General features: G+C 38.8%; 2 protein-coding genes across 2 annotated transcripts in view; one reads left to right on the plus strand and one right to left on the minus strand.

The window, feature by feature from the left end:
- TGFBR3 (transforming growth factor beta receptor 3) overlaps positions 1–127 on the minus strand; it is a 163302-nt gene extending 163175 nt beyond the window's left edge. Inside the window, exon 1 of the mRNA XM_076337720.1 lies at positions 107–127. The gene's annotated coding sequence lies outside the window, so the exon portion shown is untranslated. The remainder of the gene's footprint in view (positions 1–106) is intronic.
- Positions 1–24791, plus strand: BRDT (bromodomain testis associated). The gene is made up of 19 exons (XM_076337717.1): positions 1–192; positions 2449–2586; positions 3325–3454; positions 5588–5760; positions 6874–7245; positions 8916–9044; positions 9254–9442; positions 10712–10899; positions 10975–11267; positions 11382–11495; positions 12231–12362; positions 13292–13359; positions 14585–14756; positions 15484–15596; positions 16916–17057; positions 20809–20882; positions 22211–22413; positions 23793–23952; positions 24654–24791. Exons 1-19 carry the CDS (start codon positions 1–3, stop codon positions 24720–24722), a joined length of 3051 nt encoding a protein of 1016 aa, XP_076193832.1. The 3' UTR covers positions 24723–24791.
- The last annotated feature ends 1345 nt before the right edge of the window (positions 24792–26136 follow it).

Consider the following 26136-nt stretch of genomic DNA (forward strand, 5'->3'; position numbering starts at 1 on the left):
ATGTCTGTTCCAAGCCAACACCGTTCTATTATTATTAACCCTCCTCCTCCAGAATATATAAATAACAAAAACAGTGGTTGTCAAACAAACCAACTTCAGTACTTACAGAGGGTGGTCATGAAAGCCATGTGGAGACACAACTTTTCCTGGCCGTTTCATCAGCCTGTAGATGCAGCAGCACTGAATCTTCCTGTAAGAACCATTTTTGAATTGGAGTATTAATTAATTAAAGTATTAATTAATAAAATAAAGTATAAATTAAAGTATTACAGGACTTGTGAATTAATGTTAGTTTAAAAGAGTTTTTTGTGATGCAACAGATTGTGGAAGACTACTTCTGCATATGAACTGCTTTCATTAATCCAAGTCTGCAAGAAAACTGTGTTTTCTCTCTGGTTTATACTAAATGCTGCATCTTTCTTCATTTGCTTTCTGATCTGAGACTGTAGTAAATCAATATTTCTAAGGGATAAGAAGAATGCTTACACAGGCCTCTCGAAGTTTCTGGATGTTGGTGTTCTGTCTTGTCTTCTTTCTACCTCCCTGCTGGTTTAGCCATATTTCTTAACACTGCATATGATGAGTACTTGTTTTTGCCTTTGAGTTTTTTATTTTTAATAGGAGGCGGCCAGCCTCTTTCAGTGTCAAATACTTTATGATGGGAAAGCAGATCTGATTGACCCTAAAGTAAATAGGCAAATCTGGATCCAGTTTGATGCATAGAAGTAATTACACTTGTAGTGCTTCTTAATTTCACATCAACTTTGGCATCTTGCTCTGAAGCTTCTAGAGGAATTAAATGATCCTGCAAAAATAGGGAAGAAAAAAAGAGGTATGGTGTTCTCATCATACCACAGCAGTAGAACGTTCTTCTAGGAAATAGAAGACCTGATGCTTAAATTCTTGTTCTGTATTGCCTTGTGGGTTTTATTTATGTTACTATTTAATTGCAACAAAGCGAATGATGATAATATCTTGTGACAAATTTTCTTAATTCAGGTATCTTTAGTCTCCAGTTTTGGATCACCCCAGCTTTTTCAGCCAAATGAAAACATTGGTTACTCACACAATGGTATTTCAAATGACCTGGCAGATACTGCTCTTCTTAGATAAGTAGAAAGGTGTTAAATAAAACCATGGTACATTTTCCTTTGATTCTTCCCCCCCACCTGCCCCAGCTTAAGCAATTGTATCTAGTTATCTCAAATTTCCAAGACTAATTCTACAAAATCATTCCTTCTGTGAAGAGCAGGCAAAAGCCTTTATCTGCAGCTGTTTCTCATTACAAACTCATTTGGTCAGTTTGTCCAAAAGCACAAAGTGACTATCTTTCTGTGTCTTTTCTTACCCTTTTTCTTTCTTGGAAGGATCTGTCACTTAAGGTTAATATTAAGGGTCATTCAATCAGAGTTGTAGCAACATTTGCAGCTGGACTCTGGCCAGTTCTGCCTCTCTGGGTTTCTACGGCAGCCACTTGACTTCTAAAAGTATGTGTTAGTTCAACCGCTGCACAATAACAAGCAAACCTCTGGCTCCATGGCAAGGACAATGAAGGTATTTGCCTCCTTTGCCTCTCTCCTCCAGGTGTTAGAGGATGCAGAATGGACAATATTTAATTATTAGCTGCATTATTTAGAAGTTTTCTTGCTTTTGTTTTGGTAAATTCAATGGTCTGCACTATGATGTATTTAGCTTTTTTTTTATTGCACTGAAACAGATTGTTAGGACAGCTTTAGAAGACTTGTGAAGTAGTAGTAACTTCACACAATTACAATGTATGTGTGAACTTAGTGGGGATATTCCTGTTCTGATTATTTAAATGCACCAGCAGGGAGTTAGCCTCATGCTCTTAATCACAAGCTTTTAGCCATGCTACTAAAATAATCACAATAGTTCACATTCCAGCTGCCTTTCAGTCATATTGCCACATCTTCACTAGTCTAACCCTGAGAGGAGAGCCAATATAACCCAGGGGATGAAGTATTTGATCAGCAACTGTGAAAACTTGGCGGCTTCTTTTTGTCAGTGACCGAGTCTTTGTCTTTGTCAAAGTCTGTCTTTGGCTTCTTTTCCCCCATTCTGTAAACTGGAGTGCTACTTCAGGTAAATGGCTTTGAGGTAACAAATGAGAAGTACGTATACTTTTCATAAGTACTACTACCAGTATAGCTCCAAATCCTATTGACATAAATATTCTTTGGGGCTTTGAACAGTGGATGTTATATGAAAGAGAAAATACGAGGTGAAGAGCTCATGAACGCTTACTTCTGTGGTACCTGTGACTATAGAGGAAAGGGTTTTGGGCTTTTTTCTTTAAATAAAGTATTCCCTCCAACATAATGCAACTCCCCTCTCTTGCAATTTAACTTTCATAACTAAATGTGTAAGAATCGTCATGTCCTAATATTAAAGATATCTGTTGTGTGACTACCTCTTTCAAAACCACAGGATTATTACAGTATTATAAAGAAACCTATGGACTTGAGCACCATTAAAAAGCGTCTGGAACACAATTACTACACAAAAGCTGCGGAATGCATTGAAGACTTTAAAACGATGTTCCTAAACTGCTACATATATAACAAGGTATGCGGAACACGAGTAACCAATGGTATTGAACAATAAGAACAAGTCTAAAACAAGCAAAGGGTTATTAGAGCCTGCACTAAATCAGTCAATGTCTCCACGATTTTTTGAAACTATTTTCTCTGGAAGGTGGAGGGAGCTTTGTGGCTAGGATTGACTGAGGGGATGTAAGCGAAGTCTAGCCTGCTGTTACAACTGAGCGCACAGTCTTGTCTGCACAAGGATTCTGGCTGCAAAATCTTTGGGTTTTAGTTGCAGAGCTCATGAATAGCAAGCACCGTGTAACTGCTCTACAAGTTTAAGGCTAGCAACCCTGAGCCATGCTCCACTCCTCCAACAAGTTTAACCTAACTTGAAGTGCGAGCATCTCCCTGCACTTGGATGTTTGTTGGCTGTGTCTTACTATCTTTAAGCTTCAACAGCTTTCTTCAGAACACGGGAATGAGTAAGGGAGTTACAGATCTGCCCCCTTTTCCCTTTGCTGTGGGAAGTATGTGGATATAAAGCAAGTAGGACTGTGCAATGGGACAGCGGGAGAAGGAGTATTTCAATAATGGAGCAACTTGTATTAAAGTGAGTTGGGGGGGCAGGGATGGCAAGGACTTCTAGACCTCTCTGGTACTGGTGGCTTGTTTCAATCTATTGGAGCGGGATTCTGTAGACTGTTTATCTTACAAGGTAGCCCTCCGTTACTGCAGCCTCTCCTTTACTCTCAATGTTACCGACTATATTTTGCAGCCTGGTGATGACGTTGTGTTTATGGCCCAAGAACTAGAAAAAGTGTTTATGCAGAAAATAGCCCAAATGCCACCAGAAGAAAGAGTAGTGATTCTCAACAAAGGGAAGAGAAAAGGAAAGAAGCCAGAAGGTAAGGCCTGTATTATATCTTGTACTGTTAACATGTTAAACAAGCACAAGCGGGGAACAGGGAATCCTCTGTAGCTTGTCACAACTCAACCTTGGAGCAGTCAGGGTGTTCTCCACTCTTCCCAGAACATATCAGACAAATAACATTGCTACAAGGCTTTAGCAGATTCAGTGCAGCCATAATTTGTTTTTTATAGGTACTAGCTAAGTTTCCTAATTTCTACTACTGAAGTGTGTTTAAGAGGGGGTAAAAATCAGAATTAACAACTTCATCAGTAGTGTAACAGCATAGCTTCACAGGCAAACTTCTGGTGAAATGCAGTGCTCTTGCCCACAAAAAGGATGATTCAGTCAAGACTTCTCAAACTTATGAGGAAATTACATAGTAAGTGCTTGAAGTGACATTGGGAAGCCTAATTGCAAGGGGCCAGGTGATTAGTTGCAATTTATTACTCATCACTGACTTCCTATGTCTCTTTAATTGCTCTTATAACCTGTTTCACTTGTACAAAGTGCTCATTTCTACATCTAAGCTCTCAACATTGCCAAAGAATAAATATTTATGATAGAAGTAAGACTATGCAGTGCCTGGAATCATATGTGCATTTCAATGGGTTAATTTGGAGACCTCCACGGTAGCCTTCCAAATCGGCCTTCAGGTACTGCTGTCAGTTGTTGGGGAAATGTTAGCTATGTCTTGAAAGAGCTGCAGCACTTCTTTACCCTGATACCTCTTAATTATTTGCCTTCTGACAGCCGTAGAGCGGTGATCTTAGCTGGCTCGGTTCTTTCTGGGTCACTTAACAATGTTCTTACTATTTAGCAATGCAACTACACAGCTCTCCAGGGTCTCCCGATGACTTCATTTGCTTCTTTTACTGCTGTTTGTGGTGTGGTGGTTCTTGTTGCTGGTACTATCTGAAACAAATGTTTCTTCAAAATAGTATTGCAGTTTGATAGATCTCTCTAGCTTTCTCCTCAAGGTATATTTGAGGAGCAACACTACCTTTCAGTGATCTGTAGATGGATATGGAAAAGCAGTGGATTTCTTGGTCCTTTCACAAGAATTTTTAGGGGGTTAGGAGGAAGAGGAGGATACTTAGCTGGCTTCCTGCTCTTACTAGCTTATTTGAGTAAAACCTCAAGCAATTCATTGCCTTGGCAAAATATGCTGGTTGAACAGGTAGAAGTGACTCCCAGAAGAGACTTCTGTTGAGAAATGTGTTGGAAGCTGAGTTAGCTTTTTGGTTCTCAAATGATTGCAACAATTTGTTGAGACGCTTTCGTAACACTGTCTTGCTGGTATTAATGCTGCTTAAGTCTCCTCATTCCCTTTGCACACACAAACATGCAGCTTGTACAAATTTTGAAATGTTCTAAGCGCTTCTTTCTGAATTGGATAGTAGAGCACAGTGCTATGACCAAGGAAATATTTCTGTCCTGTCTCTTGCAGACTTTGGCTTTAGAGACAGATCTATACACACAGCTTATTTCCCTTTTTAAAAAAAAAAAAGGCAACTGACTTCCATCTCAGAGAATGTCATGGTGTTACTCAGCGTTGCGTTATATAAACTGATAGGTGTGAAAATCTATGGGAACTAAACAGAATCACAGAGCTGGAAAAGACATTAGTAATCTAACCAGCCAAATCAAATACAGAATTGGTCTAAACTGTCCTCAAATTAGTGATGGATATCTGTAATATTGCTAAGCAATATATGCAGGTCTTAACTATGCTTAGGAAACTTGAACCTTCATGATGCAGTTTGCACCCTTTGCTGCTTGTCTTTATGTGTATGTAGAAAACAACTCAATTCTCTTCTTGGCAAGAACGTTTTTACAAGGTACAGGTTTTAGTGTGATGCCTCTTTAATCTTCCCTCTGAGGTTAAGCTACAGCTTCCTTGAAGCCAAATATGCATAGCCTGGTACAATATTCTAGCTGAGGTACTAATGGTGCTGAGTAGAGGAGGACACCGATGTTGCTATATGTAACAATGCTCTTGTTTGTATTTATTTGTATAGTTTGGGCGTGGAAGAGTGGTTCTGTTGACAACTGTTCAATTTGATCATGAACGAAAATAACTGCAACATTTAAGATCTAACTTTAAAACTTTCTGTTTTAAAATAACCAGAAACACAGCAGCCCAACCCTGGGACTTCAAATGAACAAAGCACAATGCAGAAACAAGCTGAAAGCCGTGAGCAGCCTCCCGTGATGACTCAAGAGGTACATCAGGTTACACTGGCTCCTTTGTCTGCAGCTCAGCTGACTGCTTTAATGCCAACTGCAGTCCCTATAACAAAGGTAAGTTTCCTCAAATAACTTTCAGAAAGAAAGGTATTGAAATTGCTGCTTCAGGCACCAACAGCAAAACCATAGGAGCCATGCTTATTGTAATATCTTTTCAAAACTTCTATTGTGATAGAAGATAGTAAGAGATCTCTATTAAATCTTCTAGGTCTCTACTAAATAACTGGGCCAGTATTAATTCTAGAAACTAAGCAGAAATTGGGATGACTGCTTGGTGGTACTTTTCTTATAAATGTGGTTTTAAAATGTTGTTCTCAAAGAAACAAAGTGAACTTTGAGATGGTCATTCTTGAAGTGTACTACTATACTTCTGCAGGCTTCACCTTGATGTAGAAACTCTTCTTTCCTTGAGGTGTAGATAATGGGTTTAGTATCAAAATAAAGCTCTTTCTATTTAATAACTTCTCGTGTTTTCAATGTAAATCAAATGCTTGATTCCCAAAAATAGCACGTTTGTTTAAACATTGTATAACTAGCCTGGAAGGTGTTTGTAGCTCACAAAAGCAAATTCTTGTTAACTGCAATCTGAATTGTACGTGAACATCTGACATTTTCATCAAATAAACACTCTTCTATTGACTTAGTTTTGGTTTTGCTCTTCCAATGAGGAATAGGCACATGTGTCAGGCTCTCCTACAGTGTATATTTACACTTTACTGAAGAGTCTGAAGACTGATGACAAAGCACACATTGTATCGCTTCCAAACCAAATACCACCCAGGCTAAAGAAAGAGATAAACCTTGTACATAAGCCTGGTTGAGGGCCTTCAGATGAACTGCAGTAATTTTCCCCCTTCCCATGGCAGTCGTCTTGTGGTAACTTCATAACCTACCAGCTTCTTGGAGTCTTCTCAAATGGCTAAAAACTGACCACAACCTGACCTGCAGTACCCCCTGTTCTTTCCTTTTCATCTAAGACTGAGCTTGGTGTGCTGACCTTGTAAGGCCTTGCAGGTTTTCAGTCTAAACGTGTGGAAGTGCCACATTCTGCTCTGGCTCAATAGCTGTAAAAGTTCTGACACTTTTTTTTTGCTTAGTCTGAAAGCTGACTATTCTCTGACTGTTCTGGACACCTGTATTTTAGACGGTAAACTTGTCTCTTCCTAGGCAAAAAAAGGTGTGAAAAGGAAGGCTGACACTACAACTCCTACTACTTCAATAGTCACAGCAAGCGGTGAATCTTCTGCAACATTTAATGAAAGAAAAGCTGTTAAAGCATGCAGAGGTGAAAACGAATGTATGATACCAAATAAGCTTCTGAAGAGATACTTGCCAGATTCTCAACAGTCACCTGAAATTCTTAAAAAGATTCAGTTGTCAGAACAACTAAAACATTGTAATGAAATACTTAAAGAAATGTTTTCAAAGAAACATGCAGCTTATGCGTGGCCTTTCTTAAAACCCGTAGATGTTGCATCTTTCTCATTTGGTGAGAACCAAGGGACCACCAAGTGTCCTACAGACCTGGGAACCATTAAAGTAAGTATATTTCAGAGGGAATTGGACTATTTGTGTGCTTGCTTGAATAACTTGTGTAATGACTGAACATGAGCCGGCAGTGTGCCCAGGCGGCCAAGAAGGCCAATGGCATCCTGGCCTGTATCAGAACTAGTGTGGCCAGCAGGAGTAGGGAAGTGATGGTGCCCCTGTACTCGGCACTGGTGAGGCCGCACCTCGAATACTGTGTTCAGTTTTGGGCCCCTCACTACAAGAAGGACGTTGAGGTGCTGGAGCGTGTCCAGAAAAGGGCAACGAGGCTGGTGAGGGGTCTGGAGAACAAGTCTGATGAGGAGCGGCTGAGGGACCTGGGGTTGTTTAGCCTGGAGAAAAGGAGGCTGAGGGGAGACCTCATCGCTCTCTACAACTACCTGAAAGGAGGTTGTAGCGAGGTGGGGGTCGGTCTCTTCTCCCAAGTAACAAGCAATAGGATGAGAGGAAACGGCCTCAAGTTGCGCCAGGGGAGGTTTAGATTGGATGTAAGGAAAAATTTCTTTACTGAAAGAGTGGTTAAACATTGGAACAGGCTGCCCAGGGAAGTGGTGGAGTCCCCATCCCTGGAGGTATTTAAAAGACGAGTAGATGAGGCGCTTAGGGACATGGTTTAGTGGGCATGGTGGTGTTGGGTTGACGGTTGGACTCGATGATCTTAGAGGTCTTTTCCAACCTCAATGATTCTATGACTGGATTTTAATAGTGTTAGCTGAAAAGGTGTCATGAAAGCTGCTTCTCCTTCGAAAGAAATAACAGGCATAGAAACCATATACACTTATCTCTTTCAGCAAACTAAGCCACAGCTCACTGAAGAAAGTCTTCTAAGTCTCATTGTGACTATTTGCATAGTGGCTAATCTACTTATTTGTTGAACAAGCTAATATAAGTAGTGAGGGAATTACCGTCTCCATGAAGCACTTCCAAGCAGGCTACATGTTAAATACCTTCAGTCTATATACACGATGCTGTTGCTAATGCTCTATAAAACAAAATGCAATTCTGTAATGTCAACTTCGGCTTCTCTCTGAATCTCATTATCCTTGGTGAAGTGCCCTGGAACCTCAACACTGGATATTTACGTGACACCTTTCACACTTTCTGTGAAAAGGAACCCTTCTAGATGGAGATATGTGGCCAGTGCTTTGTGAACACTGGGCACATCTGTCTGGAGTTGAAGTATTTAGCCAAGTTAAGATCTACCTTTGTGGGCCAGGTTGAATTTCAATAGTCTATTGAATTATCCTGAAAACTGGCTTGCGCAATATAAAGGTTATTTCCCAATTTCTAGCCAATTACTTTGACTCAAACAATTACAGAATAGGCTTTGTATAAATACCATGCTTAGAATTGGAAACGAGTACTGAGTACATGACCAAATAAAATCACCCAAACATTGTTGTCTTGACCTAGTGCTGAAACTAGTACTACAAAGTCCTTACAGCAATTACAGTTAGCAGATCTCTTTAAAAGAGGAAATTCCCTTACTTTGTTAAAGGGACAATGTTGAAATGAGAAGCAGGTCTTTCCATAATGGTTCTTGCAATATTTACTGTCTTGATACAAGCTGAACCTGATACTGGATGTCAAATTTCTGCCAGTTCATGGTGATGCTCTCTACTTTTAAGCCCTAAATGTGCATTAATTTTCTTTTCCTCTAGAAGAAAATGGATAATTTTGAATATAGAGATATACAAGAATTTGCTACGGATGTTAGATTAATGTTCATGAGCTGCTACAAACATAATTCTCCAGACTGTGAAATAGTTGCTATGGCAAGAAAACTTCAGGTGAGTTATCACTTAAGTCAGACTTGAAAAAGAGTAGGACTATAAGATTCCTTTGTGGTCGTCATCTCATGCCCTGATGTAGCATCTACTAACGTCACAAACTACTATGTTGCTGTGTAGTTCTAGAAAACAAGCAACAACTTCATAATGCTTTTAGAAATCTGGAAAACATGCTGACCTCTCTGCTGTTCCCAAACCTAACTCTTTAGGATGTTTTTGAGATGCACTTTGCCAAAATTCCTGATGAACCTGTTGCAAGTATTCCTCTGCCACAGCCTACAAGAGACATGACAGAAGCTTATTCCAGTGAGAGCAGTGATGATGACTCTTCAGAAGAAAAATCATCTGAAGACACTGAACAGGAGAGAACAGCACACCTTGCAAAGCTTCAGGAGCAAGTAAGCATTAGTACTCAATCTGCATGACTGTTACAATCTCTCTGATAGTGCCACTTGCAATTGTCTGTTCTAAGGCTTAGCACCAAGAATCAGTATTTAAAAGATTTCATAGTAATTTGTCTTTCTTAGTACTATTCCTGTTTGGAAGCACCTCCAAATGTTAAGTGAATAGTGCCTCAGCAAATACAAACTGTTTATAGTGAATCATTGCTCTAGTACTCTTGCCTACCATTTCTTCAGATGACTCTCAAACTTCTAAAAAAGAAAATGTGTTGCTGTGGTATGATGAGAGCATCCAGATACTCCACACGTAGCTTAGTGGCGTATTCTTCTAACAATGGCATTTCCTTCATATGGTTGAAGAGCTCTGTCCTTTCACTCAGTCTCTTTTGAGCCACACAAAAGCAAGTCATTAAATTCTACTTCAGAAAGCTCAGCATGAAGTAAAACAGAAGGAATCTCATGCTAATGTGAAGCATGGCTTTGCTTCACTGGTTAAGAGTGGAATGGGTCTTGCTTTTGCTTGAACATAATGCTTTAACCTGCTGCTGCTGTATCTACGAACTATGGGGGGAAACTAGCACTTGTTCTGCTAGTCAAATGAGGGACAGTTCAGTTTTCAGTATTTGTCAGAGTAGCATATACATCATCAATTTATGAATATAGACATGAGGACAACCAAAAGTGTACAAGACAGTCTTTGAAATAGTGACGTATTTCAGTGCATCTGAATTCTAATTCTCATCATCTGTCTATCTTCCTTCCAATTCCTTTGAAGTTTAAACAAACTTGTGTTAGGTCTTCCTCTGAAGCTGTTAGTATGTCCCAACTAGCCATTTTATATTACAAAATATCTGGGGTTTACGGGTTGAAGGTGCACAAGCCCAGTCCCACTAGCCTAATTCAGTAACGTTGTAGGGGTCTAACCTAATAAGGCACTTATGTACTTCCCAAATGCTTGAAATTAAAGAGAAGCTGCTGGCTACTCCTACAGTGATTTTTGCTTTTTTTTATTCTTCACAGGATGCTAGAAGACCTATGCTGTTAGAAATGTCTGCATAAAATAAGTAGCCTTACATCTTCTATATACATAGTCTGTGACTAATGTATAACATAGTAAGATGCTTGGAAAATAAACCTCATTTGGAAAGCAAACATCCTATTAATATCTGCGCAGCTGCCACAAATCTCTGATGATATTTAGGGCCAGTTTATTGTTCATCCTACATTGCCTAAGATTATCAGCATTTTTTTTTTTGCTTTTGATAGCTTAAAGCTGTTCACCAGCAGTTGCGGGCTTTGACCAGAGCATACTTACCTAGACTGAAAAAGAAAAAAGGGAAGGCTAAAAGGGAGAAAAGTAACAAGAAGGAAAAAGCCAAAATAAAAAGCCTGATTCAGAAGAAGAAAAATCTAAAACACAAGAAGAAATCTAAGAAGAAGCTGTCTTTAAACTTGTAAGTGTGGGGGGCTTGTGTGGGTGTCAAACTATTTTAAACTGCTGTTACTGCAGTACACTTTTTTTCTTGCAGTCAATCAAAGAAAACCATGCAGCAGGTCTTGTTGGCACATAAGTCAGAAGATGAAGATGGTGCCAAACCTATGAATTATGATGAAAAAAGACAGTTGAGTTTGGACATAAATAAACTCCCTGGAGATAAGCTTGGGAAAGTAGTCCATATAATACAGTCAAGAGAACCTTCACTGAGGAACTCTAACCCTGATGAGATAGAAATAGACTTTGAAACTTTAAAGGCTTCAACACTCAGAGAACTAGAGAAATATGTGGCAACCTGTTTGAAGAAGAGACCAAGAAAGGAGCGGGGTATGTAGCATAAATGATGCTTTAAAAACAACAACAACAAAAAAAAAAACCCCACCAAAACAGCTAGATTTGTTTTCTGTTTTGCTGCAATGTGAACTTCTGTTTCACATGCAGCTAAAAAACCAACAAAGTCAAAAGAACAACTGAATTCTGAGAGGAAACAAGAGCTAGAGAAGAGACTACTGGACGTCAATGGTCAACTAAACCCGAAGAAGGAGCACCTCAAGCGTAATGTGACTCTTACTTTTATTCATTTGCAACAGAGCTGAAATCAATTGCAAAGGATATGTTGTGGGGAGAGGGAGGAGGCAGGCCAGGGAATCTTTATAAGTGGCATCTGGCTCGTTTACAGGGAAGAGCTTAAGCTGGCACTTAACAAAGATTTGTGTCCAGGGAAACAGGTATCCATGTAGCGTCTAATTTTCAAAGCTTCCATCAGAGCAACATACTTTGAAAAAGCTTTTTGACTGCAAAATCCCTACAAACTGAGTTAAATCAATCCTTGCAGATGCGAAATAGTCAGATGGTGGGGAGGTGGCAAAAGATGACAATTTTGGAGTACATATGGCTTGGGAAAGAGGAGAGTTGGCTATAAAGACCTCAGCATGCAAGTCTGGCAGCAGCAACAAGCACAGAAACAGGCTCTTAACAGCAGGAAAACTTAGGGGGGGAAATTGCTTGAATTGTGTCTTAAGACAGCACAGTTTTAACCTACTTCAGGATTGTAAGTTGTGTGACTACAGCCTCTCCTTGGCTATTTCATTCATTCAGCTAGCTTGCTGTTGGTAAATCTCCCTCGTCTATAAAGGTCTCAAATCCTCTGCTAAACAGACAGTGGACAAGGAAATGGCAGAAGATGAAGTCTTATATGGGAGAGTAGACCTAACAAGGTTGATCCTAGTCTTGTATATGAAGACTGCTCCACTGCAGGTCGTTCTAAATTCTTTCTTTTTTCTCCTGCAGTTGAAAACAACGCTGAGTCCAGTATTGGACCAAGCAGGCTGAGCGACAGCAGCAACAGCAGCAGCTCCTCAGACTCTGGAAGCAGTACTAGCAGTGGTTCTAGCTCCTCAGATAGCAGCGACTCTGAATCGGGTCAGAAAGCTTCCTTTTGTGTTTGTGTAGGCAAAACATGTGCCGTCTCAATTAGCATCTACTGTTCTACATGCTTACCAAGGACTTCAGTTACCCCTGTAGGTTTGCTCCATGTTGAAGGCTCAATTCCAGTGCTATTAAATGAGTGTCTTTTACCTACCTAATTTGTAAGTTAAAAAAAAAAAAACACCACTACAACATCCACTCAACTTATCAGTGAAAAACTTTAGGGACCAAAATCAGCTAGCAAGAGATCTGTGTATCTAACCTGGAGACTTGACTATTAGGCTATAGCTTACTCTTTGTGGCTTTGATTCCTTTTTGAATGTGTGATTGACTTTATTTTCATCTTCTAGTCTGCAGCATGAAGGGCGCCTTACCTTGTGGGTAAGGCTTAGTCCTGAAGCTGAGGGACAAAAGTGCCAACAGCATTGACTGTAGAGCCACAGTCTACCCTGGTGCTTAAGCTGTCTCAGGCTTGTTCAAGAGACATTACAGTGCTGCAGCATCAGGATATCAGAATGATGTTTCACTCTGTACTCGAAACTCTTTAGTTTTCTAGGACAGAATAGATCTGCCGAACTGGAGGTCTACAATGTAGATATCTGTATGAGGTAACAGGGTAAGGTGAGATGAACGCTCAACCCTTTGCAGTGTGAGGAAGCAAACAGTGAAATCACTGATGGCAGCCAAGACCTTGATCCTGCAGGAATCTTTGTGGTCTTTTTCTCTATCTGGGAGAAGTTCTCTAAACACATCAAGCTGAAGTCAGAGTATTCAAATAAGAATGTTCCTTTCACTGTGAAGTTTGACTCTCTAGGTACAACTGCAACTCACATCTTGTATGTGTGAATAATGAAACATATGCGAATGACTGATTTTAATTTTTTTCCATCCCCCTCCTTCTGCCCACCTCGCTGTATTTACAGCTACAGAAACCTGCTCAAAACAGACTGGAGCCAGGCAGAACTGTCCAACTTCTATGGAAAAGCCGAAGGTAAACTGACTGGAATGGATATAACATTTTTGCCCTAAACAAAGTTATTTGTTACGTACAGTGGTACTGGAAATGACACAACTTTATCAGGAAATATTGAATATGGCTTGAATGCTACTTCTGTAGGACTGATTTACATGGAGGTGTAAAATCTGATGTTTGTTAAAAGTAGCTTATGCATCTGTATAGAAACTGATGTACTAGGAGAACTCCTGAGGCTTTTACCTCTTACAGTCATTGTGGTAATTCCGTGTCGGGTGAAGGAGAAGGGAAAAGAAGATAGGGGCAGAATGCTCCATAGGTCCCTCCCACCTCAAAAAAGGAAAATCCTTTTCAACTTGATCTTTGAGTATAGAATTAACCTTACAAACAGCGCAAACCTCACTTAAGTATTTTTTCCTTGATCTATGAATAAGCTCACTTCTACACCTGAAAATAAATAAATTGTACAATATACTAGTCATTTTCAGGATACTTTATAATTACTTATTACTATGGTATTATAAGCAACAGCAGTTTTATCTAGAAATAATTTTTAATGCCTCTAAGATTGAATTGTTCTATTCTTGTATATACAGTGGGTGTTAATTCTTGTCGAGGTTAGCTGCCTTTCACAATTTCCCTTGAAGCTACCAGAGATAGAGACCTCGGATTTCAAAGCAAGATCACAGCGAAGCCTTCATTCTTCTTACAATAGACTTGCTTTCACTTAAAGTGCTTAGCTGGATACAGGAAACTAGGCTGCAAATTTATTATTCAGCTGCTCCTTATGCGTCTTCATAAGCAAAGACTGAGGGGAGGAATTATGCAACACCCTTTTCTTTGTTTAAAAAGTGCAGCCTCTGCAGTAACAGAATGACAGCAATAAACTTGAAAAAACAGGATACAGGAATTAAGCTTCAGCTTGGTCAGTTGTAACAGCCTCTAACTGACTTTCTGAGTAACAACAAACATTATACTTCAAATCCTCATATTACATATTGTTTTTGTGGGGTTTCTGTATCTGTCAGACCAAGGCAGTGCACTTCACCTCATGGGTTGGGTTTTTTGTCATCTAAACTCTTAGAAAATGCTAGATTAGTATCATGATACAAGGACTACTGAATCCTGTAAACAGTGGAAATGAGGTGGTAGTGAGGAAAGGGGATCAAATAGCTATAAAAATTAAGATTTGGCTCTATTAACTACTGCAATCTCTTTCTAGAGAATACTGATGTGTTTACAGAGGACATTCTGCAATGTTGTTTTGCAAGCACAGCCCTCATCTCTTACTAGTGGCTTGCAAAATCATGGATCATGTGAAGTGCAGCAGCCACCTCCCACTGTACTGCAGAGGCTTCAGCCTTTACAGAATAGATCACTTAAACCATCAGAACAAAATTCCCAGTCTCCCTCAGGTAACTTCTTTATGGCATAGAAGCAGGGCTATATTTGACTGCTGAGGAAAGAAGGGATGGCAGAACTAATGTTTGTGTTGCCCAATAAGCTTATCTTGGGGTTTTGGAGGTTATCAAGTGGGCAATAGAAAAAGTCCTTGCAGGGTATGGATTATAAAGAGCATGACGTAAACAAAAGTGTGGGAGCACTGGGGATTGGCGTTTCAGATTGGTGGGGCAGAACAGTATTAAAACAGGAGGAGGTGTTCATGCCTCCCTCCAACGAGATGGAAAATGATACCCTAATGAACCTAGGGTTACAGAAAGCGCTAAACACCTTAAGGGAGGAATTAGATGCTTAAACCCATCGCTACCACTCAAGTTCATGTCAGAAATCCCTATTAGCTGAATTTAAGGCTTGGTGCCATAGGCCCTCTGAATTGATTGCTGTTGTCTAGGCATACCAAATATTAAGTTGCTTAGAAACTTGATCCAAGGAGTTATTCTTTTCCCTCCCTCACTTCAAAAGGTCTAATAACTTCAGACACTTCTGAGTTTTTGGTAGAAGACAGCTTGAGCTGGTAGCTGATTAACTGAGAAATCGATTAAAAATAACTGTCTCAAATCATGCAGCTAGGATACATATCTTCATATCCAGTTAATCCACAGATCTAAACAGTGACCTAATTTTGAGATGTAGGGCTGCGCTTTGCATGTTAGGGGAAATCATACACTACTTCTTTCTCAGGTACAATCTCAGCTGTATCTGCTCTGCATGATGCTCCAGACCAGCAAACTCCTCAGAGTATTCCAAGGACAGATCAGTCTTCTGTCACCCAGTGCACACACGTTCTTCCAGAGGTGAATACATGCTTCTCTCCAATGCATTCATTTCAAATAACTTCTTTAAAGCATGTTCTTACTCCTTTAAATAAGATCTAATGTAATATTCCAGGCTTGAATTTGAGGCAATGAAGGTCACTTAAGGTTTACAATAAAAGTTAACTAAAACCCCACTGACAAAGTGATTCTTATCCTTTAGTAGGGCACTAACTCGTTGCCTGTTGGCTGCAACACAAAAGGAAAGAGTTTGATCAATATATCAAGTTTATAATGTACTATAAAGCTTATTTTTTCTTTTCAGTGCTATAGCTTAAACTTAAGTAACCCTTGCATGCTTACAGGTTAAAAGCCTGCCCCGTAAACCTATAGTTTCACAAAAGAGATGGGCAGCTTATACTGTATGTTCCTGTTTTCTAGAAATATCAATCTTATAAGCTCAGTAGGACTCTGAAAAACTCTAGAGGCTACCCTGGAAAAGTGCGTTGCTTTTTCTTCCTGTTCCTCAAGCCATGGAAACTGGGGCTTTCAAGGTCATAGATGAGGCTGTGAAATATTTAGTTGCTGTTGATTTCTGTCTTAATATGTTATTGGAGAGTATCCTGGTTAGAAGGGCCTCTGTGTTACAAAGGAAGTTACTGATGTTACTGCAGCAGCATGATCTCTTCCATCTTAAGACGTTTAACTATCTTTCTTTCTCAACGTGGTTTCAAACATAGCTGCTTTAGCCAGGTTTTAATAGCTTTTATTTTCTGGAATGGATAGAAACTACCTCTTGAGTCTATGAGCACAAGAACGTATCCTGCAAGAAAGGAAAGGGCAAGTGGCTTTTTTTCCCATTCACGTCCACTATCCAAAGGCAGCAAGTAGTATATATTAAGAGACTCAGGTTTGTGTAACACCTTCAGCAGTTCAAGGGGATTGCTACACAACCGTGCACAGAGGAAAGAAAAACTACCACTGAACTGAAGTAATACAGCTGCGCTTCATCCTGATCCATAAGCTAGAGTGGAGCAACTGGCTTTACAACAGTAAAAGCCAACTTCTAGTATGTTGTACCATGTTAAGGGTTAAAGAGCTTGTATCAGTTCCTCATATTCCACCCATTCCATCACTTGGGATATCTGAGCAGTTCATGTTCTAAATTGAAAGTGTTAATGTAAGAACTTGCTTTGACTACCATAATATGAATGAAATCTAATTCTTTCCTGGTGCTTACAGAAGCTAGAGCTGCAACAATTTACCGCTCTGAGCTTCTAAATCTTTAATCCTGCTGCTGTACAATAAGAATCCACGTTTAGCACTTCAGAACATATTTTGAAGTCTAACTTCTCTTCTAGGTATCCAACACAACCTCCCAGGTTGACAGTGCTGATTGGAGTAAACAAGCTGAGAAAACAATACATCTAGACAAATCAAATAAACTTCAAAACAAGGCCAGTGAGAGAACTGCTGATTCAATATCCATAAGTCAAGAACAAAGTATGTATTGTCATAATAAAAACTGTAACTGATATCAGGGGTGCAAAGTTAAAAATGTGTATGAACCTGGTTTAAAGAAATAAAATGCTGAACACTTGTACATTAATCAGTTTGCAGAATAATGGAGGGAGTGCAGTTTGCCCTTGCTCTTTCTTTTCCTCTCTTGATTTGCTGCTTTTTAAAAAAAAAAAGTTAAATGGATGCTTGGTTCTTGTTCTGTGTTAAAATATATAAAGCAAATGATTTTTTGATTTAAGAAATTTAGCTTTCTGAATTTAGTACTAGGGATCAGTAACCCAGTCTTCCGGGAAGTTTGAGAGAACCGATGCTCCAATCTGTCAAACTTCACTGGCCTTTACGCTGTCTTCTGCTGAAGCTTCATGGAGCTCTCTTCCCAGGGCACTTTGTGTGTATTTTGAGTTACCATCTCCAGCTCTTGGTGACAAGGATCTGACAGTAAAGCAATGTCAAACAGGCTTTCACCATGGAACAAACTTGTAATTATTACAAGAACACAGGTTCCCTGAAAGCTGCATTCCATGTAGAGATGAATCGGACTTCATACATATTTCAAACTAATGAATTCTGAGCTGGACACTGAACATCCTAGTGCTACCAGACATGATTGTTTTGGTTCCTCCTTTATTCTTTCCTCTCTAGACTACCTGTATAGGCTTGAACAGGGGAGGGAACAAGCTTCTGAAAACTTGATGAAATTAAAAGGCACAGCCTTCTCACTGATGAACTCTTTAATTGTTGCTAAAGAATAATGCTGGATGCTTGAGTTGTATTAAAGCAACTCTAAAAATTGAGATTTAATTCTCTAAGATGATCTGTTCAGTATTTTCATGGTCTTAACACACCTATCCATACACGTACTGACCCCCTTTGTTCAGGCTTGTAGCAGCTGGAGCTGGTACATGGGTTCAGCTAATGATCTCGACTTACAAAGTTTTGAGGCTGCCTAAAACTTGAATTCCTGTCCTGTATACTGCATGACTATAACTGTCAAGATCCTGGTGTTATCTTAATATGTTAAAGGGCTGGGAAAACAAGCAGGAATAAATCAAGCTCACTGTTTTAATATTTATAGGAAAAAAGCATAGCCAAAACTATTGGGGAAGCTTGCTCCCTTCCATACTTAATTGTTTACTGCTTAGTCTCTACTCCTCTTAACTTTCTATTCCTAATCCTCATTTAATTTGTAGTGTTTCTATCTTCTCCCCTTTTTCAAGGGACAGTTGTGTGGACAGTTGTAGAGGAGCTCCTGTGTTCAGTATGGGAACTATCCAGTAATGAGACTCTGCCTTTGAGTACACTTAAACCTCAGCGTTATGTTGCATAGCAGCACTTTTAACACTGTTACGTGAGTGTAGTTACCTGCCCCCTTCCATAATACAGTGGTGTTTGTTCCTGCGATGATACGTGCCCCAACTGTGCTGTTATCTTAGCCTTTCCACTATTAAATCCTGTAGAAAACTGGAAGTGGGGGGAAATACAGGATTTTGGCTTTTGTTTTTTTAAACAACAACAAAAACTTTGCTAATCCGGAACTGTTGTAGGGCCTGTAATCTATTGATGGAATATGTAGAGAGTGCTCAGTACTATTTGCGTCTACTTAGATCAAACCAGGGAAACTCATTTTTGGAATTGGATGCTTAGAGTAACTCATTGAATTTTGTATCGAATCCCACTGTCTCAGGCATTTCTGTGAGGTTACCTGCATCTCTGAAACAAGAGTTCTTGATTTTAGACTTGTGACGCTTCTGATGGCATGGGTGCAAGCTTGGTGTATCGCTGAATTCAGTGATGGCTTGTTAAGAAGCTTAACTTATGAAGCTGGTAACCACAAGCCTCTCTTCAGATTAAAAAGCAGTGTCTCTCAATGAGAGGTCCTGTGAAGGCTGGCATTGCTGTAAGTAGCTCTAAAATGCGTGTTTTGAAGCCCATGGCTGCAAATACTTTTGACACAGCCTCATATTCCTGTGTTATATCTAGAGCTTTAAGACAGACATGACTATAAATGTAAATTCATCTTAAGTCTGCTTCAGGTAGATCATCTTGGTGGGTATAACAGGTTGATCAAATTGATCTTAACAATGGGGTTAGACATTTTTGGGTATGTGAAGCTCTTGCTTTATTTTGGAGTATTCAGTGCTCAAGACTGTCAAGTTTTTATATGAAGATTCAAGCTGCCTGTCTGAGGATAAATGATTGATGAAAGAAAGATGCCTATTGTATTAAGAGGGACACCTTAATACACTAGTTCTCTACTCCGGAGGAGAACAAGTCTCTGATAACAGAATTTGATCTTTGCTTAATTGGACCTGGAATCCACAAGAATGGAGATATCAGGATTTGGAACCCTCTTCAATAGTACTTGAGAGACTTCAGAGGTCTTTCATCCTATGTTATTCCACTGTATAGTAAAAACTCTCCTGCTCAGTTGCAATTATACCATCTCAGAGGCAATACATGGGGGCATAGGGTAAAGGCCAGGCACTGTTCTTGTCTTGACTTTTGGAGGCTGTGAGGTCTTTCTTAAAACCCCTTTTATGACAAACTGGCTGGGGATTTGATACTCTGCCTTCAGCATTTTAGATTAAAAGATCAAAAAAACTATCCTTTGCATAAAAAACAAACCACAAAAAACACCAACATGTTATCTTACGTTTCTTACCAAACATTTACTTAAATACTGAAACATCTCAAACTGCAGTAGAGGATCATGGCTGAATGATATAAAATCTGTGGTGTTTATATCTGGGTCTAAAATAGTGGCTTTTTCAGAGTACATCTAGATTTTCATCCAAGAAGCTCTTTAGAAAGGGAATATAACAAAGTAATACATAAGATTTTAAAAAAAAAAAAACAAACCAAAACAAACAAACACCAACCCCTACCCTACAATAGGTGGCTTTTGTTAACTGTGTGGTATTCTAGCCAGTCCCTAGTATTACAAAAGTCTATTTTCAGGCTTACCATAATGACTGTAGGAAATCGTATCTGTTCCTGCATTTAAAAAAGTTTTCTGAGGTCTTAAAAGGCTTGAGGAAAGCGTTTTTCACACAAAATAGTATGGACCTTCTACAGTAGCACAGCATATCAGAACTGTTAATCTGAAGTTAGTATTGTCAAAATAGCATTTTTGCTTTGCCTGTGTAAGTGTTGGGGGTTTTCTTCCCTCACAACTAATAAAGAGGTAACAGCATGGAGTATTCATACATCGTGTAGGCTACTGGAAATGTGATGACTAGCCCTTACTGGCTGACCTATTTGCTTTTTTTTTAAAAAAAAAAAAAATAGGCTGGAGAGCTTTAGGCAAAATGAATTTACATGATGACTGAGGTACTCTTAAATAATACTGGAATCAAAATGGAAGAGGGCTGGGTGGGGAGGGGACAGGAGGTGAGCAACTGGCAAGGTGCTGTGTTGAGACTTTCTGACCAAACTTTTTGGGCATTCTGCTGGGACCTCTCCTAGAATTAACCAGGAGTTAATTTCTCATCTATAGTTGAGATCAACCATTCCTTTCCCTGCCCCAAACTGGAGAGAAGTGGTCCAGTTCAGCTTAAGCTTAGGAAATGTTTGGGAGTGTTTCTGTCATTCTGAACCTAATAATAATAATAAATTGCAGTGTAAATTCTTAAATCAATTTCTAGAATTACTAGATTTTTGTCACTTAAATTTGAGGAAACATAGTGCATAAAATCAATATGAGTGAAAAACCTTTTTTTTATTCTTCCATCAGGTCATTCTACACCTAATGATAAACCTAATGGTAAAAACATGCCGGAGCCAAAATCCAAAATTCTTCCAATAAAGGTAAGTGTTGCTCAGGTCTTATTTGAGGAGAAGAGCTTGAGTATACTTACTAGGATCGATAATTCCCTGTCCTGGGATCTTCTCTGAAAATCTTTTATGATTCAAATGTTTAGTGTCTGATAGGTCTTGGGCATTGTTATAACCTATACGGATTTATCTCATTTCTAGTGCTAAAAACAAACAAACAAATCTATGAGGTGTGATCATTTCAGAAGGTAAATGATGTAAGATTAAGTTAAAAATAACATATCTATATTGTCATTAAAAAATATGGCTTATCTCATCTAGTTTTAATATTTAAACTATTAGTGTTCCTTGATCTAGTTCTAGTATTCAAGCTATTAGTGTGATTTCTCTTGCTGATCCAGTAACAAAAATAAGAGTAGCGTGGAATATAGCCTTGGGTACTATTGGAAAACCTGTTCTGAAACAGGATGATACACTTTTGATGACATTATTATAATTGGGAAATAATCTGAAGGTTTTTATGAAATTTAAGCAAAATATTTCCTAGCATACAATAGGCTATCTTAAATGGAGGAACAGAGGAATTTTCTTACCTATTATTTAAATTATTCTGTGGTAATCAGCTATTTGAAAACATCAGATCAAAATTACTAGTCTAAATAACTGATCACGTCAGCCTCTGGACCTAAAAAGTTTGTATATAGTCTGTTGAATTAAAATATTCCTAGGATTTTTCTTCAGGCACTTAGCTTTCAGAAAGCTATTAACTAACTTACATATTTTTTGAATTTAATTCAGTATTTCCTTCATAAACACGTGACCTTCTACTAGAAGCAGTACTTCTTAAGAATACTGGTTTTATGCTGTTTTACGCTGCGAAGAAAATGGGGGGGGGGGAGAAAACACGAGTATTTAAAACAAACAAACAAAGCCCACAAGCCTAATACTTAGATAACTATTGTTATCTAAGATTACATAGAGAAATGAGATGGATGTTTTCTGTATTAAAATATTGTCCATGGACCTTGCATAAGCTTAGTCTTGTGAATTCATGTTTTCTGGAATTAAAAAATGGAGAGGTGGATGTAAAGGATTGGGTAAGAACAGCTACAAACGCTGGTAATTTTTAGCATATTGCTAAAGAATCTCAACATTGATGAGAAAACATATTGAAGTCTGCTTAGACTGCTGTATTTGCACTAATATTCTGCTAAAGTAAGGATATTTTGTTGTAGATATTCCCAAATAGGCCCAGTCAAAACAACATTGTGCTAATGTAAGAACTAAGCAGGTGATGGATGATTAGTAGTTGTAGAGTATTTTTTGCCTCTTCCATGTTTTCCTTTTTCTAATAACTTCAGGATACAGGATTTAAGAATATAGATTCCTGGGTAAGCTTATGTAAAACGATGATGCTTCCAGCTCCGATAAAAACATCTGCCGAGAGCTTCAAACAGTTCAGGAAAGCGGCATTAAAGAGGAGGAGTGGGCAAGCGCAGGAGTTAAAAAGGCCTCTGGTGCAAGCTGAGAGGGAACTGCAAAACCTTCCTCAAGAAAGAGAGAGGTTTGTAACCACATATGTTTAAATATTATTCTATTTTTTGCTAGTATGGTACTGGGTGGCTTAGTTATTCAGGAACAAGTGGTTTGGATTAGGCAATTGCCATGCGTCAGAGGAAGGGGGGGAGCTGTACCACTCTAAACACAATTGCACATCCAAAATGCACAAAGTGGCTTTTCCCTTGCAAATCAGTATCCTTTCCGCAGTCAAAGAAACTTCTCAGGTACTCCTTTTTTTTTTTTTTTTTTTTTTTTTTTTTTTGCTTTGCTTTGGTCCCCTGGGGCACTCAATTCTTCTAGTCGTGACCAGAATTCACGCCTGTCCTCAGTATCTTACTTTCCTGTGTCTGTAGCCAGGAAAATCCCCATCTCATTGCTATCCGAAGGGGAAACAGGATAATCTAGTCTTCAAGAACTTGGTGTTAACATAGCTAAAGGAGTTCCAGTGTGCACCACTTCAGAGAGCAGAATTCTTTGCATTGCTGTAGAGAAACATACTCAATAAGCTACTGCTGTAGTATTCTTCCCTGGTTGTTTGCAGCCACTGTTTTAGTGAGTGCCCACATACGTATCCCAGTCTGAGGTCTATTATTATGCTGAGTGGGATAAGTGACTGCCTACTAATTACTGCATTGCAGTAATATCTTAGATTGCTGTTTGCCACCTTTTTGAAACTCTGCTTTCTGTAGTACTTCCTTCTTCAGTAGTCTTGATTTTTTTTTTTTCTTGTCTGTTTGACCCTGTGGAAGATAAGTTTGAGCCGGTTCCTAAATTCTCCTGCTCCTGCCCATCACTAGCTGTATGAGAATAGGTCACTTGTTTGGAGTGTATTATTTTAATAAACAGAGCATTTGAGAGACTTAAGAGTACGCTCCTTGTTCAGAACGTGAACAGTCCAGGCACCTTCAGCTACTACAGGTTTCCACGAGGAGGAAACTGGGCACGTAACTCATGTAGCTCTATGGAATAAGACATTACAGACGCTTGCCTGACGTTAGTGAAATCTAACTCGAATAACTAGTTGAAGAGGAAGAAGGTAGAAGCAAAACATCACGGGCCAAGAAAGTAACAGAAATTTAAGTGCGTATGTCTGTTTCAAAGGAAGTGCACGTAAGCTTTGTGTAACATGTATATAAATCCTGTGTGCATATAGATTGGAAATGGAACACAGAAACCTCATCGTACTACAGCCCAACAATTGCGCGCACATCCCTCTTGCGAAGGGAAATTACTATGAATCAACATGTAAAACATAACCACAGTTTGAGTGCTATGCGCTGATTTAAGTTATTTGCAGAATTCTCTTCAGATGCAAAGGCTTGTTACGAAGAAAAAGAAGAAACAACTTTTATCCTATACCGATCTCTTCTGCTTTCTTTAAAGGGGCCATGAAGGCACAGGATCGGATGGCATCGCAGTGACAGACTGTGAGCCCCAAAACCAGCAGAAGAGCAAACAACTGCCCAAAGCTCAACAACGTGCTCTTGTTCAAGACCGTAACTTGGCTAGAAAAATGGAACAAGAACGCAGGAGGAGAGAAGCAGTAAGTTGCTGACTCTTGCCGGCTGATTTTGTTTCAACTTTAGTGGAGAATAAGAAATGTTAGGGCCTGAATGATTGAAAGCAACAGAACTATGCTACCTGAAGAATTAGTCCAGAAAAGGGAACTCAAAGTAGGTCTTCAAGTGGTGGAATATGAAAAACTATCTGCTTGGTCCTATTATTCCCATAAGCTTAGAATAATTGCATGGTAAAATCAAATTTTAAAGTGGAGTCCCTGCCCTTTGAATAACTTCAGACCTCAAGTCTTGCAAGCTGTCTATCCTCTTTAACGTATTCCATGTCAACAACAGCGCTAGTCATACTGTTCTGGTCTGCAGCATCAAAACTGAGCCATTTTAAAACTAACTTACTGGTTTTATTGGTGTAGGTAACGAATGTTTTTTAATTGCTACTTTTTTTTAAACTTTTTTAAATTCATAATATTGTACAACGGAATGCAAGAATTGCAGTGTGAGATTATGCTAGAATCAGATAAGGTCTACTAAAGCTTTCATCCTGTTCGGCTCTTTTCAGAGAGGACTTCAACAACGTGCACACTCAAACCTGTAATAACAGAGGAAGCATACACTTTTTGGGAAGAAGCTTTGTAGTTTTTTCTTAAATCTTTATTAAATATTTGACCTGCATATTATTAATTAATGTCTGACTGCTCTGAAAATACACTAATTTGCTTTCTTGCAGATGGCTTGTACAATTGATATGAATCTGCAGAGTGATATTATGGCATCTTTTGAAGAATATCTTGAGTGAAAGCTGTAGTTAATATAGAACTTCAACGTTACTACAAACTGTACAACTTTGAAAATGTACTAGTTACAAGCTTAAATGTTAAGACCACTTTAAAGAGCACGTGAGCTCCTCTAAAATGCTTGATATTAAAACCTTGTTCATGGATATTTGAAGCATCACAAGATCTTTTTGGTGCTTGTTTGCAATATATGTTATCTAGTCTGCTACACAGTGGAACGTAGTTGTTCTTTTGATTAGTTTTATATGTTGTGTGTATATATATGAGAAAATATCAGCTTCTTGATTTTTTTTCCCTCATTTTTTAAAAATCAATTTTTTTCAGAAACACTTGAGAATCTGTTATACTGAGCATAGCCAAATTCTTGTGTTTGACTGTATTAAGTCATAGTATACTAAATATGCACCTATAGAAACTACTTTAAAGCAAGGTCTTATCAATTATGTGATTGCTATTAAAACAATCACTTTACTATGACACGCTTGCACAGGATCTGGGCTGTGACAAAAGACCTCTATAATAGTGATAATTTCTAAAGGGTGTGTAACGTTATTTGTAATCGTAAAAAAACCATTTCCTGGAACTCTGTAATTTCAACAGCAAATCCTGTATATTTGCATGTCTTTTAAGGCCCAGACATGTTGATCTTCTGTTTAATGTACTTTATGTTAACATAACATTTGGATAAGGGTGCAAGCATGTTTGCCAAATGGCTCTGGTTCTTCACAGAAAGAAATTATCTAAAACATCCCACTTCTGGCTCCAGTTTGAAAGGCTTTCTGATTAATGCAAGATTTTATTAATGTTGCGATACTTGTCTGAAGTAGAAACTAGAGTGTAAAAACCCTACAGTCTTGTTGGTTATATATAGCTATCTCAAATTAAGTACAGGACTAATAAAACATTGTTTTATAGAACTGATACCAAAACACAATGTGTATTACAGAAATGTTGGGTGGAAGGGGGCCCCTAGAGATATTCTAGTTCAGTGGTCTCCAAACCTTTTTCATCATGCACCCCATCAGTAAAAAATTTTAAGGATGCACCCCCAAGACATGTATATTTATTCATTTACAAATTATATACATGTTCTACCGTACTAATATATTATGTACGTTATAAAAAAAATACACAAAAATAGAAATTAAATATTTTAAATAGTGTTTATTTAATTTTGCTTAGTTATGTTTGTTTATTTTGTTTTGTAATTAAAAAAACCCTTTGTATTAAATATTTTCTTCCCACACTCCACTTTGGAGACCACTGATCTAGCTGAACCTCCCCCTCAAAACTCTCTCCCCCTGCTGAGACCTCTGGTCTGTCGCGTTCCTGGATCAAAGTTGGAAGTGAAGGTAACGCTGCCAGTGTTGTGGTGAGGGTCTGCCACTGACCACCCAACTAAGTAAACTAAGCGGA

The sequence above is a fragment of the Aptenodytes patagonicus genome, chromosome 5 (genome assembly GCF_965638725.1).
Source record: "Aptenodytes patagonicus chromosome 5, bAptPat1.pri.cur, whole genome shotgun sequence".
Classification (NCBI taxonomy): domain Eukaryota; kingdom Metazoa; phylum Chordata; class Aves; order Sphenisciformes; family Spheniscidae; genus Aptenodytes; species Aptenodytes patagonicus.